Raw genomic sequence first — 14,893 nt, 5'->3', positions numbered from 1 at the left:
ATCTACAGTATTTGAAAATTAAATTCTTTCAAGAATAATGCACGCGATTTTTTGCGCTCGGACGTCCGATTTACGCGATTTTAGAACACTCAAACCTAAAGTTTTCAAACAAAACTTACTTCGGGCACCTTTTCAACCCCTAAAATGACGATCCGAACGTTTACGTATCCTTGATGTATTGAGCCTATATTATTGTACGCAAAAAAAAAAAACAAGTTCTATATAAAATATTGACGTTTCGTAGTTTTGACACATGACTAATCGTTGGTCAAAATATGAAAAAAATATTAAGTGTTGCAAAAAATAAAATTAACCATTTTTTTTACTGTTTTTATAACACAGTAAAATACTACGCTATAGATTTTTTTTTTACTAATTCTATAATGCAATATTCTATTATGGTAAACGACTTAACCGCACCATTACGGTTAGGTCATTTACTGCGCTAAAGATAATGACGTCACCTTTGTTTTTTGTTGGGGGTATTTTGATTGAAAAGATTTTTTTTTTGGGGTCATTTTGGTTCCGGAATGCTCACGTAGAGGTCTGGCTGTGTCTACTCCTAATAGCAAAGCCAGCGAAAAAACACAGAGAGAGCGTATACAAAAAAGGAAAAAATGAAAATGGAAGGTGATGAGGTAACGGTGGGAGAGTACACGGTGAGGTGTAAGCTGGGCGGTGGCGCATCGTCAACAGTGTGGAAAGCCGAGCACCGAACAAGCGGAAAAGTGGTGGCGCTTAAGCAAATTGAGCGACACAAGCTCACTCGCCAACTCAAGAATTGCTTGGACTGTGAACTGACCTTCTTGTCTTCTGTTCATCACCCAAACATCATTAGCCTTTTCGACGTCTTTCTGGTTTGTGCTGTCTTAATTTTCTCTTTGCTATCAATTAAATTATCCCCGTTTCTTTGCTTTGAGTGTTAGGGATTTTTTTTCGCTTGCCTATTTTGAACAATGCTCTTTGGAGTCGTTTGGTTTGAAGACAAGTTATGCTGGGATTAGTTATACCGGTATTACCTCTGACCCAATTTATGTGGCACAGTTTGAATTTCGAGAGTAAAATAATTTAATTTTGACCGTGAATTCGGAATGGAATCTTTAAATATTTTTGAAATAAAATTTATATATTTGAAAATTACGTAAAAAGTACTATAAGGACAATTTAAAATATCTAAAAAGATATATAAAAAAGTTACAGTCAAAGAAAGACTAGTTTGGATCTTGAAATTCGAAAGGTGTCACATAAATTGGGATAGAGGGACTATTATTTTTTTATTGTTTATTTGATTTGTTGTATTAAAGTAACATGCATTGCATAATTCCTAAGAAAATATTGTTTGTTTACAAAAATACCCTCCACCTTATTTGGTAGACAAAGCAGTGTTTTAAAAGGCGAGGGCGTAAGGCGGGACGTTTTATGTCTGCCTCAGTGAGGCGTAAGCCCCGAGGCACGGGGCGTAAGCCCCATGGGGTTTTAATTTTTAATATTTTATAAAATGATATAATTATAATAAATACTTTTAAATAGGTGAAATAGCGTAAAAAATGAAGAAAATTATAAATAAGTAATATATATATATATATATATGCTCCAACCCCACTCCCCCCCCCCCCACCCCCCCCCCCCCCCCAAAAAAAAAAAAAAACTAATTAGAACAATCTATTGTACGCTACTTACAAGTACAAGTGACTGCTCGTTACTTTTTTGAGATAGTAGAAGAAAAGATAAATAATTGAAAAAGAATATATATATATATATATATATATATATATATATATATATGTGCTCCACCCCCAGAAAAAAAACTAATTAGAACAATCTATATATATATATATATATATGTGTTTCACCCCCACAAAAAAATTAATTAGAACAATCTATTATACGCTACTTACAAGTACAAGTGACTGCTCGTTACTTTGTTGAGATAGTAGAAGACAAGATAAATAATTGGAAAAAAATATATATTAGGCATTCTAGCAATAAAAAAAGGTCTTGACTTTTAAATTTAATGTTTCAGTTCCTTTTTAAAACATTTGAGTAATTACATGTTAACTTTGGAGAATTTGGACATTATATTAAGGACTTATTTAACAAATTTCGTTTTAGTTCGAAGAAGTTTTCTGGGCTTACGCCCCAACAAAAAAAACTCACCCCAAACGCCTGGGCGTATGCCCCGAATTGCTGGGCGTACGCCTTTGGAGACTTTCGCCTCGACCCATCGCCCCGGGGCATTTTTGGTACGCCCCGCCCCAGGGCTCGCCCCGAAAACGCCTTTTAAAACACTGAGACAAAGGGTTTGAGGACCTTAGGTCTATTTTTGTCATTTCATTATTTTATCCTGGGATAAATAATCCTGGGAGTGTTATTGCACACTCGCCAACTCAAGAATTGCTTGGACTGTGAACTGACCTTCTTGTCTTTTGTTCATCACCCAAACATCATTCGCCTTTTCGACGTCTTTCTGGTTTGTGCTGTCTTAATTTCTCTTTGGTTTAAACTTACCCCATTTCTTTACTTTTGAGTATTTTAGGGATTTTTTTCGCTTACCCATGTTGAACAGTACTCTTTCAGTCCCAAATCGGTTTATGATTTTCTAGAACTATTTTAATGGAATTTGGGAGTAACATTTGGTTCAAAGGCAAATGTAATACATTTATGTGTGTAGGTGTGCATTAGGAGTTCCAATCTTGCCAGTGAACCAGTTTTAGTGTTTAAGTGAAGATAGATAGTAAAGGGAGGCCAAGAGGGAAACAACTGATTTCTCAGTTATCCAAAAAAATAACAGTACAATAATAGAATACTACAGGATATATTCGATTCTAAGTACATTAGTGGTTTATATTCGACTCTAAGGGGTCGTTTGGTACGTAGACAAAATTATCTCAGGATTATAATTCCGGGACTAATTTATCCCATCTAGGAGATGGGATAAAATAATCATAGGATTAATGGGATAAGATGGATATCCCATCTTTAAGTTTGGGATGCACTTTATACTTTGTTTGGTACAAGGTATAAATTTATCCCAGGATAAATTTATACCTTCTACCAAACATGGTACAAAATTAATCCCACAGTTAGTGCTGAGATATCCCAGCTAATACCGTGTACCAAACGACCCCTAAGTACATTAGTGGTTCATATTTGATTTCCAAGTGTGTGTTTGTGTTATGGGCTGGTATGATATGAACTTTATAACCTGATTTCATCTGTCTTTTAGGTTAAATCAGTTCCGTAATTGGAATAAGTGTGGTTCTTTTAATAAATGGAACCAGTGTGTAGTTAGTGGATAAACTATTCGCATTTGTTTAGCAAATCACCAAACGTGATTTAGTAAAGGTGACTTTGATCAATTAGCTAACGGCCTCTTATCAAAATTTGTGCAGCTTATCAAAAATGAAACAAACAAAAATCAGAATGTGTTCAGTTTTTCAAAACTGAACAGATCAGTAAATGCATCTTGTTCAAATTACAGTATCAAGAGTACTGGCTCAGCTATTTCCTTTTAGCTATCCAGCTGTCACTTTTGAGGTGGCCTTGTTTTAAATGTAAATCCAATAACTACCTAAGTTCACATCTGCGAAATTTCACTAATTATGAGATTGCCTAGCGTTATCAAGTAATTGGTGTCTTAAGACAGGAACCAGCTTTTTCTTTAAAACAAATTCTTCCGATCCTTTAATCTTCAGCGGAATTATATTTTTGCATTTCTTTTGTTTTATGAAAATAGTCTTTGATTCTTGCTCTTTCTCTTGCCTAAAAGAACTTGGGAGTTGCATGAACCGGTGGTTCTCAGTTCTCACAATGTTTTTCTTTGATAAGTCAACATTTTCATTTGTAAAAACCAAGCAATGTCGATAGTATGTACAAGCTGTTTATACGATTCAATCCGAGTCATCCATGCTCATCTATGAAGTTTGTCCTGCTATCTACACAGCATGGTCTTCTTTCTTTGCAAAAGAAATACAAGTTCATTTTTCAATGTTAACCCTTTTGCATTCCTTGATTCTGTTGGAGTAACATAATTTTCCTCTTCATTGTAGAGGTTATATTTTTTTCATTACTATATGGTGGATGAAAGTTGTTCCAACTCCCAACCAGTAGTCTGGGTAGGATGAATTAAAGACTAACTTCATTTCAATTGCAAACAGTGTTGAAGTAGCGAAAGGCTGCATTTGGGATGGGGTATGCGCGTAGCTTTTGATATGTAATGCCTCATAGAATATAACAACTACTACTACTATTCCCTCCGGTCCATAATATATGATGTTTTTAGCTTGGGCACACCCCTTAAGAAATCTACTCACTCCTAGAAAGTAAGACGTGTTCTTGATCGTAGCTTTTGGTCGAACGGTAATTTAGTATATCATAGTTTATACACTAGATACAGTAAAAGCTGTGACCCTATAGAATTCTTCCCATTGTTTTTTCTCTCAAGTCTATACAGCAGAAAAAATTGCATCTTGTGAGATCTCTTCTTGTACGACAAGAGAATGGTGGGGATGATTATTCTCTGGGTTTTGGAGGGTGTAGCTTTGAAGTTCTTGTTGACATGCATGAGTGTGTGGCTTGTTTATGTTTAATTTGCAAATGTTGATATTCATTACGCAGAAAATTTAGTGCAAGAATTCCTTATCTAAAAAACAAAAAATTGTATGACTTCTCTGTCTGACCTAAATATCAAATCCTGGCAATCAGAAACTCTAGCATTGTTCTTCTCCCTCAGTTCTTAATTTGAGTAGACTGCTTTATCCCTCAGGCTGAAAACTCTACTTTCCTTGTCTTGGAGTTTTGTGCTGGAGGGGATCTGGCTTCTTATATTCAGAATCATGGCAGAGTTCAAGAATGTGTAGCTAGAAAATTTATGAAACAGATTGGTAAATTTTTGCTTAGAATTCTTTTTCACTGTTTCTTTTTTCTTATCATGACGTCCTTGCTCAATTCGTGTACTGATGCTATTCTGATTACAATATTGTAGGAGCTGGCCTAGAGGTACTAAGCATGCACCAAATCATCCATCGTGACTTGAAGCCAGAGGTATAAGTTTTGTTTCTTATGATCATAAACTGAATACATTTCAATTCGCACAACTAGAGATTTTTTAACTGGGTTTAGCTTCTTCCAGCACGGGATTTTTTAGGTTTGGTCTTATTGCAACAAAACCTAAGCGCCGTTTTTAATGAAGCATGGATAATACTTGTGAACATACATAAAAATAAACAGACTTTAAGCTGCTAAAACTTTAAGGGTTATCAGATTTTTTAGGTAATGTGTGTGATGCACATGTAATTTACAAGTGCTAGGTGTCCTTCAGTTTTTGAATTTAAAAAAAAAAATGTTAAACTTACTAAATGGTATTGAGAAGGAGAAAGGAAGTTCGAGAGATAAAAGTAGGGCCTAATTCTTGAGATACGGTGAAAAAGGGAATAAGGAAGCATGAAAGTGCATAGAGTAGGAGAAATTGTGTCCAAAAGAGAAGAAAAATCGCATTAGATATCTATGATAAGAAATGAATAAAGCGTCTCCTAACACGGAACCTGCAAAAATTTAGTACAGCAGGCATAATAAATTTACAAGTGGGCCACATGACTTACAATTATTTACTTGGTAATCTTTTTATTTTTGTTTTTGCAAGTTTCTATTCGTCATTGCTTTATTAAAAAAAAAAAAAGGTTCTATTCATCATTGTTCTCTTCTTTTTAGTCTTGTTGAATGTTATTCACCTTTGAATACTTATGCTCAAAATACATGATGTTTCTCTGATTGATTTACTTATATGTCCGATATTGTTCTAATTTAGTTCATTCCTGGTTCAGAACATTCTTTTATCTAGCATGGAGGATGACCCGATTCTTAAGATTGCTGATTTTGGTCTCTCAAGGTAAAGAAACGTGAGATACAGGGAATGTCAAATGATTGGCATCATTAACAATCTCTTTATCTTCTTATTCTTGGAGCAGAATGTTAAATCCAAACGACCTTGCAGAAACAGTTTGTGGGTCCCCTTTTTACATGGCTCCAGAAATTCTTCAATTTAAAAAATATGATGACAAGGTAAGAATTAATTAATTACTACAACTATGTTACACAGATTAGACAAACTGACACGTATTCTTTTGAATAGGTTGATATGTGGAGTCTCGGTGCAATTCTTTTTGAACTACTTAATGGTTACCCTCCCTTCCGTGGTAGAACTAGTGTTCAGGTAATAGCCTTTAATGCAAAGGCCTTCCTCTGTTAGTTCACCATCTTCAATTATTTATGTTTTGGAAAAAATAGATACTGCAGAATATAAAGGCATCTCTACGTCTTCCTTTCCATGAGCCAATTCTTCTGCAGTTGCACCCAGATTGTGTTGACTTGTGCTCAAGACTATTGTCTATTGATCCAGGTCTGCAGATTTGTGTAATCAATAACATTTGCATTGCCTTGCTACCTCATTAAAGTTTGATAAATCTCCTTATATCTGCAGAGAAACGAATCTCTTTTAAAGAGTTTTGTCAACATGACTTTTTGAAGATAGACGAAAGGGGGAGATGAAAGGTTCTGTTAGAGGTCAAAAGGATCCAGATATCTCAACGAGCAGAAGTGCTGACGGGTACAATCATCAATGTTTAGACGTGGATTCTGTTGTTCCTTTGTCACCTTAGTGAGATCAGTTCTTTTTCCTGCTGATTACTTTACACTAATCACTGGTCGATCAGTTTTGAATCATGTGAAGGTGTCATTCTCAGAAATCAACCTCATCCCTTATGCTTCATTTGTCTGTAAATTGTCATATACAACCTGATATCAATTGTACATCCTAGTTCTCTTTTCACAGATGATTCACTCAGGTTTTACCCTTCTAATAACTAGCTTGAGTAGCATTGACTCCTATACCATCTAAACTATCCTGCTTCAAGCCTTTCATCTTTGGCCATCAGAATTAAAGGACAATAAATGGCTTTCTCTAAATTCTTCAAATTGATCATATCAAGCTGGGGAAATTTCTTCAGTATAACTAGTGTCAGTATCATTTGTCTCCAAAACCATCTAAAGTCTCCGTCCTCAAAAATCATCATTCCTTGCCATCTGAGTAGAGGACAATTAACTGGTTTTCACAAATTCACATTGATTAAATGGAGTTCATGAAGTTCCTTCACCTCTTGGGCAGCTGTTGTTTGCTGACGCATTTAAAGAGCTCAGTACACTTGTCCCTTATCAAATATGAAACTTGTCCATCCATTCTTATTCTCCAAAATCAGAGAATGGTCGCATGAAGTCTTTAAGAAGGTTGGCTACATTTGACTTGGAATGCAGCAAAAAGGTTCTCTTTCTAGATGTTGAGCATGAAAATTGACCATCTTGCAGCATCATTTTCTTCAATTTGGTTAGGGAAGTATGTAGTGAGCTAGAGCAGTGCTTTTTATATCGGTTTTCTGTGTATCGACTTATATTATGCCTTGAAAGGATGATCAGATGAATCCTAACCCAATCGTCTCCCTACTTGTGGGACTCTGTCGGACACTGCTATGGACTAACAGAGAGAAGTTTATCTACCCAAAGGGTGGAAGTCACTTCTTTTATCATATGGTTCCCATCTCATAGACTGTTTCTCCATGAGTTTAAGGGGTTCATGATGCTAAGGAAATCAATTCACCGATACTGAAGCTTCTTCTCGCCCGCACACTTTCTCTTCCATGGTATAAAACGGGTCCATCCAATTCACAGTGTATCAACATCCCTGAAGTAATTAAGTCTACTAAATGGACCAAATCAATGAGATCATGGAGGTTTGAAAATTTTGTTCAGCCAGATGAAAATTTTGACTCGGACGATAAAGACAATGGAGGTTTGAGATCATATCTGACTTACCTTGATGAATGCTACATCTCTGATATTGAGGATGGTGCTCCCTAGAATAATATCAAAATGAAAGCTATAAATATGAAATGTGATAAATTATTGACTTTTCTCTATTTTGACCTAGTAATGTAGTGTATCAGGAAGTCATTTGGAAAAAAGATCTAGTATACCGGGGTTAACTCAACTTAAAGATTCTTTTTCTTTTAAATTTTCTTGTGCATGCTCTTTTGAGTGAGAGGTTTCTACTCTTGAATGTCAATTGGTAGATACGAGGTATTAAAAGTTCTGTTTTGTGTAAGTTTCTTATAGCTGGAATTTTATTTTTCCATTTTTTTTATTTTTCTTGTGAGAAGGTAATATGTTGTATGTATTAAACACAAAACAGTACATGGGTTGTACTGAAACCATATTTACAAGTGAGCAAAAGAGTGTAAAACCAGTCTATAGTTCTAACAGGAACCTAATGAGTCTAGGATAGATATAGTATCCTCTGGGTAGATCTGGTTACACCAAAAAGAAAAAAGCTTAATACAGTTAAGTTTGATCTCCTGCATTGTGTTGCTGCTGTTCTCAAAGCATCTAGAGTTCTTTTCTTTCCAAATTGCCCACCAAATGCAAACAGGGACCATCCTCCATCTGTTTCTGTCATCAGCTCTAGCTCCAGCTCCAGCTGCCTCCCAACTAAAGAGAACTTCAGCTATTTTTCCCGTAGGAAGCTTTATTTGGGCTTCTGTTAAAAATCCCTCTGTTCTGTATCCTTATTACAAATAACTCAGCAATTTTCTATCAGTGTGTAATTCTATGGCTATTTGTATTTGTAATCAGCAATTTGATACCACTTTCTATTGACTTATTTTTGTAAAGGAGGAAAGCGGGAAAAGTGAAGGCTATGGTGTTGTCTTTTCTCTCAGAAAAACAAAAGAAGCTAGTATTATCTCCTGCTGTCCTCCCCTAATTTTTTGATATACATGTTATATTTATCTCAGGTGGGATTTGAAGCTGAGTGAAGATTCTCAGGAATCTGTAGCATCTAATGGACAGGCAGATGTTAGAACCAAGCTTTTTGTGACTGGTAAATTGCAAGTCTAAATTCACCTCCCAAAAGTGCTGTTTATTTCTTGCATAATAAAATACCCCTTTTACATTTAGTACAAGAGATCACATTGCTGCAGAGTTGTTTATTTTCATGATATAACTATTTGTAATGCACCTTTTTCTGACAGGTCTAAGTAAATGCTGCGGGCAGCATTTGAAGGCTATGGTGAACTTGTTCAGGGTGTTACGCATGTTGTCTGAAGATGTTCTGCTTCGTAATATTTGTTGTAAGAAAGTAATAGCTATTAAATCTTTCTTTGTATCCTAGTAGTTAAAATCATCATGGACAAAATTTCCAAGAGGTCGAAAGGTTATGCTTTTGTTGAGTACACAACACTAAAGGCTCTCAAAGAAATGAATGACAAGGTAATCTTGGAACAAAGTGCTTATTCCACTTTCACAAAATCATTTGTACCAACAAAAATGATAAGTTTGTTGATTTTATGTTATACAGATTATTAATTGTTGGATGATAACAGTTGATTTTGCTTAGAAGAATCCTCCAAAATACAGCAGAGGACAAACCAGGAGCCGCTGCTAGGTAATATTGCAGAGAAGAAGAGAGGAGAGATTGGGAAATAAATGGAGAGGTGTTAATTGTTACTCCCTCCGGATAAAAAAAAGAGTTCACTTAGCCTTTTTTTCTTGGATCAACAAAAGAGTCCACTTAGCAAATCAAGAAAGAATTAATCTTGTTTTTTCATATTTGTCCCTATGAAGTGTTATATGATCAAATTCCAATGCCTATTTAATTAGGGATAGTTTAGTCAAATTACCTATTTTTGTTTAGGAGTTGGTATTTTCTTAAGGGGTGTACAAATGGCTAAGTGAACTCTATCCGGAGGGAGTATATATATAGATCAAATGGATTAGATCATTCGCTGCTCTAGTGATTGAGCCAGTTTTGAAGGCCACGCAGTGAAACTCTATATTGCAGAATCCTGTAAATTTGTCCTAATGATATTGTTGGGTTTTGAATGGAGAAACACACCTGTTGAACTGCAGATGATTTTACTGCTATCTCCCCCAGTTTTTTCTGGTACTAATATATGTATACAGCTCAAAGGTTCAAAAGTTCATTCCTCAAACATCAAGTAAACAGGTGTATTTGGTATGACTGGTAATCATTTTCCAGGATAAAGGAGAGATCATAGGAGAAGCACCATCACATTAAACTATTAACAACGCTCTCTTCAAACGTGTGTAGAGACCAAATGGAAATATTCAAAGGCCTATCACGGGCAAAGGCCTAACAAGAAATATCGATGAATGGCCATCTCCCGAGGGAAGATGAATACTGGATTGAAATCATTGAAAATCTTAATCTGAATGCCCCGCATCTCACCTATTATATGGATAAGTACCATTACACATACCTCTACGACAGGTAAAGGGCTGATAATGAAAAATAAAGTAAAGGGTAACATATAATGCTTATTAGTACAAAAACAAAATCACTTTCATTCCATCAGAAACATTAATGTTCCTTTACCATTATACGATGGTCTTAACGTGTAAAATTTCATAAAATGCTTTTTGACAAACTAAAATTGAGCTGTACAGCAAAGCAAAAGCAGTAATCATCAAACATCAGCTCCATGGTCCTTAAATTAAGAACCAAGATGGATTATTTCTCTTGATCACATGCTGTTAGGTTTTATTGAAGCAATGACTAATATGAAATAATTCACTGCAATAATAGTTACATAATTGTATAGCAAACGAAAGAGCCTTCATCCTTTGGGAACCTCATGCACTTCAAGATTTGCTTTGCTTACGGTTGGCTTCTGTTTCCATAGCGCTCTGTCAAAATCCCTTATGTAGTACCAATCAATAATTGGTATTCAACAAACAACCATACTGCATTAGCAGAAAGTTGGTCCTAAGAAATTCTCTGTAGAGAAAAGTTATTCACAAGAACCACACAACACTTCAGAGATAAATAATCAGGAAGTTGTCAAAATTCTTGGGTCAAGAATCGCAAATACGGGGATGCCCTGCCCATTCAATTACCACAGAGAAGAATGATCTCCCCCATTGAAGAGCTTCGCTAATGAAAAATCTTAATAGTTTAATAAACCGCTTTACAGACAGCATAAGCCTTGGAGCTTTTCAGTATCCACCTCCATGGCAGAATTTAATTCATCCTTCTTGTTGTGAAACCATCGCTCTGCAGTGGCAAGTACGACACAATTTCCATTGCATGTTTTATGCAATTCATTGGGGGGAGATCATAGAAGGCACGACTACAACTATATCAGAATGTAATAGAAGCAGCCCGTGTCGTTACCTTTGAAGCTAGGCCTTTTGCTGCAAGCTCCCGCATATTAGTCCACAAGGCACCCACAACCCATCACTGCTCTAAATGAAAACTCAGCATCTTGAGTTTTACATACAGGATCAAACAAGACTTCTTTTACCTGTCATTTGAAGGAAGACCAGAAACAGAGCACCTTCAGCCACCTTTAAGAAACATCGCTGACTGATTTGCTTGGGATATTAGACCAGTACTCAATAAAAACATACTAGTGGTTCAAGAACGATTTTATCTGAAACTGTGATACATACACATACAGAAATGTCTGAATCTGAAAAACCTTCAGTTTTCCTATCTAGTTGCTCAAGGAATAGAGAACTTTATAACTTTAATGAACATGTTCCTGATGCAAAACAAGTTCGCAGTAGTTATAGGGTTCAAAATACTGAATGTGCACAGCAAACAAGGGTAGGAAATGATAGAATGAAAGGGCTTTATGAGCCCGTTTGGATTGGCTTATAAGTTGCTTATAAGCTGTTTTCAACTTTTTTGAGTGTTTGGCTGGCCAGCTTAAAGTGTCATTTTGTGCTTAAAATAAGCTCAAAAAAATAATTGGGCCCATTTGACTTAGCTTATCTAAAGCAGCTTATAAGCCAAAAAAAATAAGTTAGACTACCCCAACTTATTTTTTTTAACTTATAAGTTGTTTGCAGCTTATAGGCATAAGCCCATCCAAACAGGCTCTATGTTGCATGATGGCTTAGAAAAGGTCAAAGAACAAAAGAGCCTTGATAAAGTGAGAATGATGGCTGTTCTCAGAACCGAAGAGCATTGGCAAGAGGAAAGGAAGCTGAAGGAATTGCCCCCAAGTTCGTAAGGATCATACCATTAGGTTGTAACGGTATTCAAAGCCAAAGGAAACACCAAAAACCTGAGATCTCTCAACTCCTGTACAATTGCTTAAAAACATTCTGTACTCCATCTATCCAAAAATAAAAAATAAAAATGAAGACTCAAAGCCCTATCCTATTGAATAAAAGTTTTTTCTCAAATCCCAAACCAAGCCAGGATATAATGTGTAATATCTAATTACTATTCCTAAGTAACTCCAAGCAAAAAGTCCATGACGAGTTCGCTTAGGAATAATTCTGCCAGTAGCTAAATAGTTGAAAATAAGAACTCAAAGAAACAAGAAAGCAGTTCCAATATATCCTCAGAATATAATTTACCTGCGTCTGTACAAGAAGCTCAGTTTTGATACGTCTTGATGCTTCACTCTCAGTACCCTCACCTCTTTGGCCACATAGGGAGTCAATTCTATGAATACTATTGAAGGAGAATTTTCTCGGGCCATTTGGAATAGACTGTTGCAAGCTTTTCACTTTCTTCCATCCACTTTGAAACAAGGTCTGATGAAGAAACACTTCATAGCCAAAACCGGACAACTTCAAATGCATGATGTTTGTCTGTTAAAGCAGTCGAAGATACTAAGGTAGAATGAAACATTGATTTCTAGTCTCTCTAACTCTCCCTCTCCCAGACAGTGTGTCTTTGCATGCTTGAGAGTGTGAGAGTGAGAAGGGGAAATGGATAACAAGCAGATGTGTTCCACTGTGCATGGTCCTTAACTTTTAATTTCATTCACTGATATTGCACGTTAACAATAATAGACACTAAGATGTACACAAGGCTTTCCCACCAAGTGGAATAGAAAGCATATCATTTCTTGAAGGTAGAGAATTCCATAGTGATGCATGGGGAAACGGATAAAGAAGGACATGTCGTTTATACATATATCCAAAATTCTATTCTATCCAAAATTTGTGAACTCCTCAACCCATGTCATGAACAACAACGAAATAAACAATTTTAAACTAAAATAGGGTGGAGAGAGAGAGAGAGAGAGAAGTTAATACGAAAAGAACAAGATTACATAACGAAAGTCTTTACCAAAAAAACAAGATTACATAACGAAAGTATTTATAAGTTAGAAATACAAATTAGTACAGCTTTCTATACATCAAATTTTCACAACATTGAGAATTTCGATAAAGAAAAATAAATAAATCAGAGATACCTTAAACACAATTAGATATCAACTTTGTCCAATATTAATGAACAAGTGGATGCTGGTTGGGAAAGGAAGACAAGGAAAGGAGAAAGAAGAGAGGAAGGAGAAAAATGACAAGGAGGATTGGAATAGTATGGCACTGAACCTCATATTTAGCATGTTAAAAGGGAAGTTACTCCCCTTTAAAGTTCGAGACAACAATGCAGCACAAAAACAAGGCAACCAACAGAGTTTTGGGGATCATTTATTACTCGATTTAGCAGATAAGTGAGGTATGGGTCAATCAATATCAATCAAACAACTAAGCATTAATCCCAAAGTAGCGAAACTGAAGGATGAGTACAACAGCAGCAACTCAATCCCAATCAAGTTAAGGTCGGCTATATGAATCCCCACTTCTTCATTTAACATCATCATCATACTAAATAAAATCAAATTAGAGTGAGTAACAAATGTACAGGCAGCTACACATACAGTTTATAATTTCCAAACAAATAAATCGTGTAAAACTGATGACAGAGAAACTGACGACAGAGACACCAATTTCCAGAAAGAGGAAACATTAAGTCAATAAAAATAAGAAAATTTTGTATTCTGCCCTTGTACCTGATTGATAAGGTAGAATAACAAATGAAGCAAACTGAACCAACTTTCCTATATTGAACATCACTGTAACATAAAGACATGCTAAGAAAGACATTGAGTGCGATGCATGCTTTACATTCATACCACTCAAGAGACTGCGAGATCTTGCTTTGAGAGCGACTGCTTTCAGGTGCAGATTCGCGGTGGTGTAGAAAATTCGGGGAATGTCTCTTTTGAGTTTACGTTCATCCAGGAAGAGTCATTTTCATCTTAGGAATCAGTGAGGCAATATCTCTTCGTTCAAAAACATGTAGCTAGAGCAGCCTCTATGTTTCATATCTTCCTAGCAACACTCTTGCTTCCTAGAAAAAATTGATATCTTTGTTAAACTGCCACCAGATGGAACTTCTGCTACATGCAAGTTGACCTTAAAGTGGTTAAGGATGATACACGTACATGAAGGGCAATATTTAAATGGCAGTGTGATAGAGCCGAAGAGTGGAAGAAGGGAATACAGAAGTGCTTCAAAAGAAAAGGAAAAGTTTTGACATGAAATAAGAAGGAAAGTTACCGTATATTCAAGTAACCACACTCTTGCAAGGATAATGCAGCTTCTTCAATATTGCCTGTATCCGGCTTTTGTTCAGCTGCTGCAGCTCATGATGAATGGACACTTTCTTTGTGATCGTTAGATGCAAGGCACTTAGGAGATGGAACCATTTCATCTAACTGTAATTGCTCGGCTGAGCAGAGGAAATTCGTTATCTTGCGCGGCTTCAAACTGGTTCGATGTTCCTCCACGCTTGTTGACCCAAATATCATTCTTCATATTCTACAACCTCTTTTACAATCCTTTAATGTCAGCAACATCATCAAGAAGGAATTAAGCTCATGTGTCAAGGAAAATAGTCAGAACTACACGTACTACAAATTTTAGTTAGTAAATTATAATATCATGGATAACCAAAAGAAAGGAGAAGAGGATTTAGATCAAGAACATCAACTGTATGACTGCCTCCCCTCAATAAATT

General features: G+C 35.9%; 1 protein-coding gene across 6 annotated transcripts; it reads left to right on the top strand.

Annotated features, from left to right (window-relative positions):
- Positions 1-474: 474 nt before the first annotated feature.
- On the top strand, positions 475-9,969 carry LOC132613645 (serine/threonine-protein kinase ATG1t-like). 6 transcript variants are annotated; one of them, XM_060327765.1, is made up of 11 exons: positions 480-857; positions 4,766-4,883; positions 4,985-5,043; positions 5,823-5,887; positions 5,967-6,060; positions 6,131-6,211; positions 6,286-6,397; positions 6,479-6,604; positions 8,841-8,926; positions 9,078-9,315; positions 9,404-9,969. In XM_060327765.1, the coding sequence occupies exons 1-8, from the start codon at positions 618-620 to the stop codon at positions 6,544-6,546; spliced, it is 837 nt and encodes a 278-aa protein (XP_060183748.1). In that variant the 5' UTR covers positions 480-617; the 3' UTR covers positions 6,547-6,604; positions 8,841-8,926; positions 9,078-9,315; positions 9,404-9,969. The 6 variants fall into 6 exon arrangements, with proteins under 6 accessions (XP_060183751.1, XP_060183750.1, XP_060183748.1 ...); XM_060327764.1 differs by having other exon boundaries at positions 481-857; positions 6,479-7,840; XM_060327768.1 differs by having other exon boundaries at positions 475-857; positions 6,346-6,397; positions 6,479-8,926.
- Positions 9,970-14,893: the final 4,924 nt, after the last annotated feature.

The sequence above is a fragment of the Lycium barbarum genome, chromosome 10 (genome assembly GCF_019175385.1).
Source record: "Lycium barbarum isolate Lr01 chromosome 10, ASM1917538v2, whole genome shotgun sequence".
Classification (NCBI taxonomy): Eukaryota; Viridiplantae; Streptophyta; class Magnoliopsida; order Solanales; family Solanaceae; genus Lycium; species Lycium barbarum.
This window is presented reverse-complemented; position numbering and strand designations above follow the sequence as displayed.

Bases quoted from the DNA above. Each gene is read 5' to 3' on its own strand.
- LOC132613645 (XM_060327765.1), top strand. From the start codon at position 618: ATGAAAATGGAAGGTGATGAGGTAACGGTGGGAGAGTACACGGTGAGG. The intron at 858-4,765 runs GTTTGTGCTGTC...TTTATCCCTCAG, and splicing joins GCCTTTTCGACGTCTTTCTG to GCTGAAAACTCTACTTTCCT. The intron at 6,061-6,130 runs GTAAGAATTAAT...TCTTTTGAATAG, and splicing joins TTAAAAAATATGATGACAAG to GTTGATATGTGGAGTCTCGG.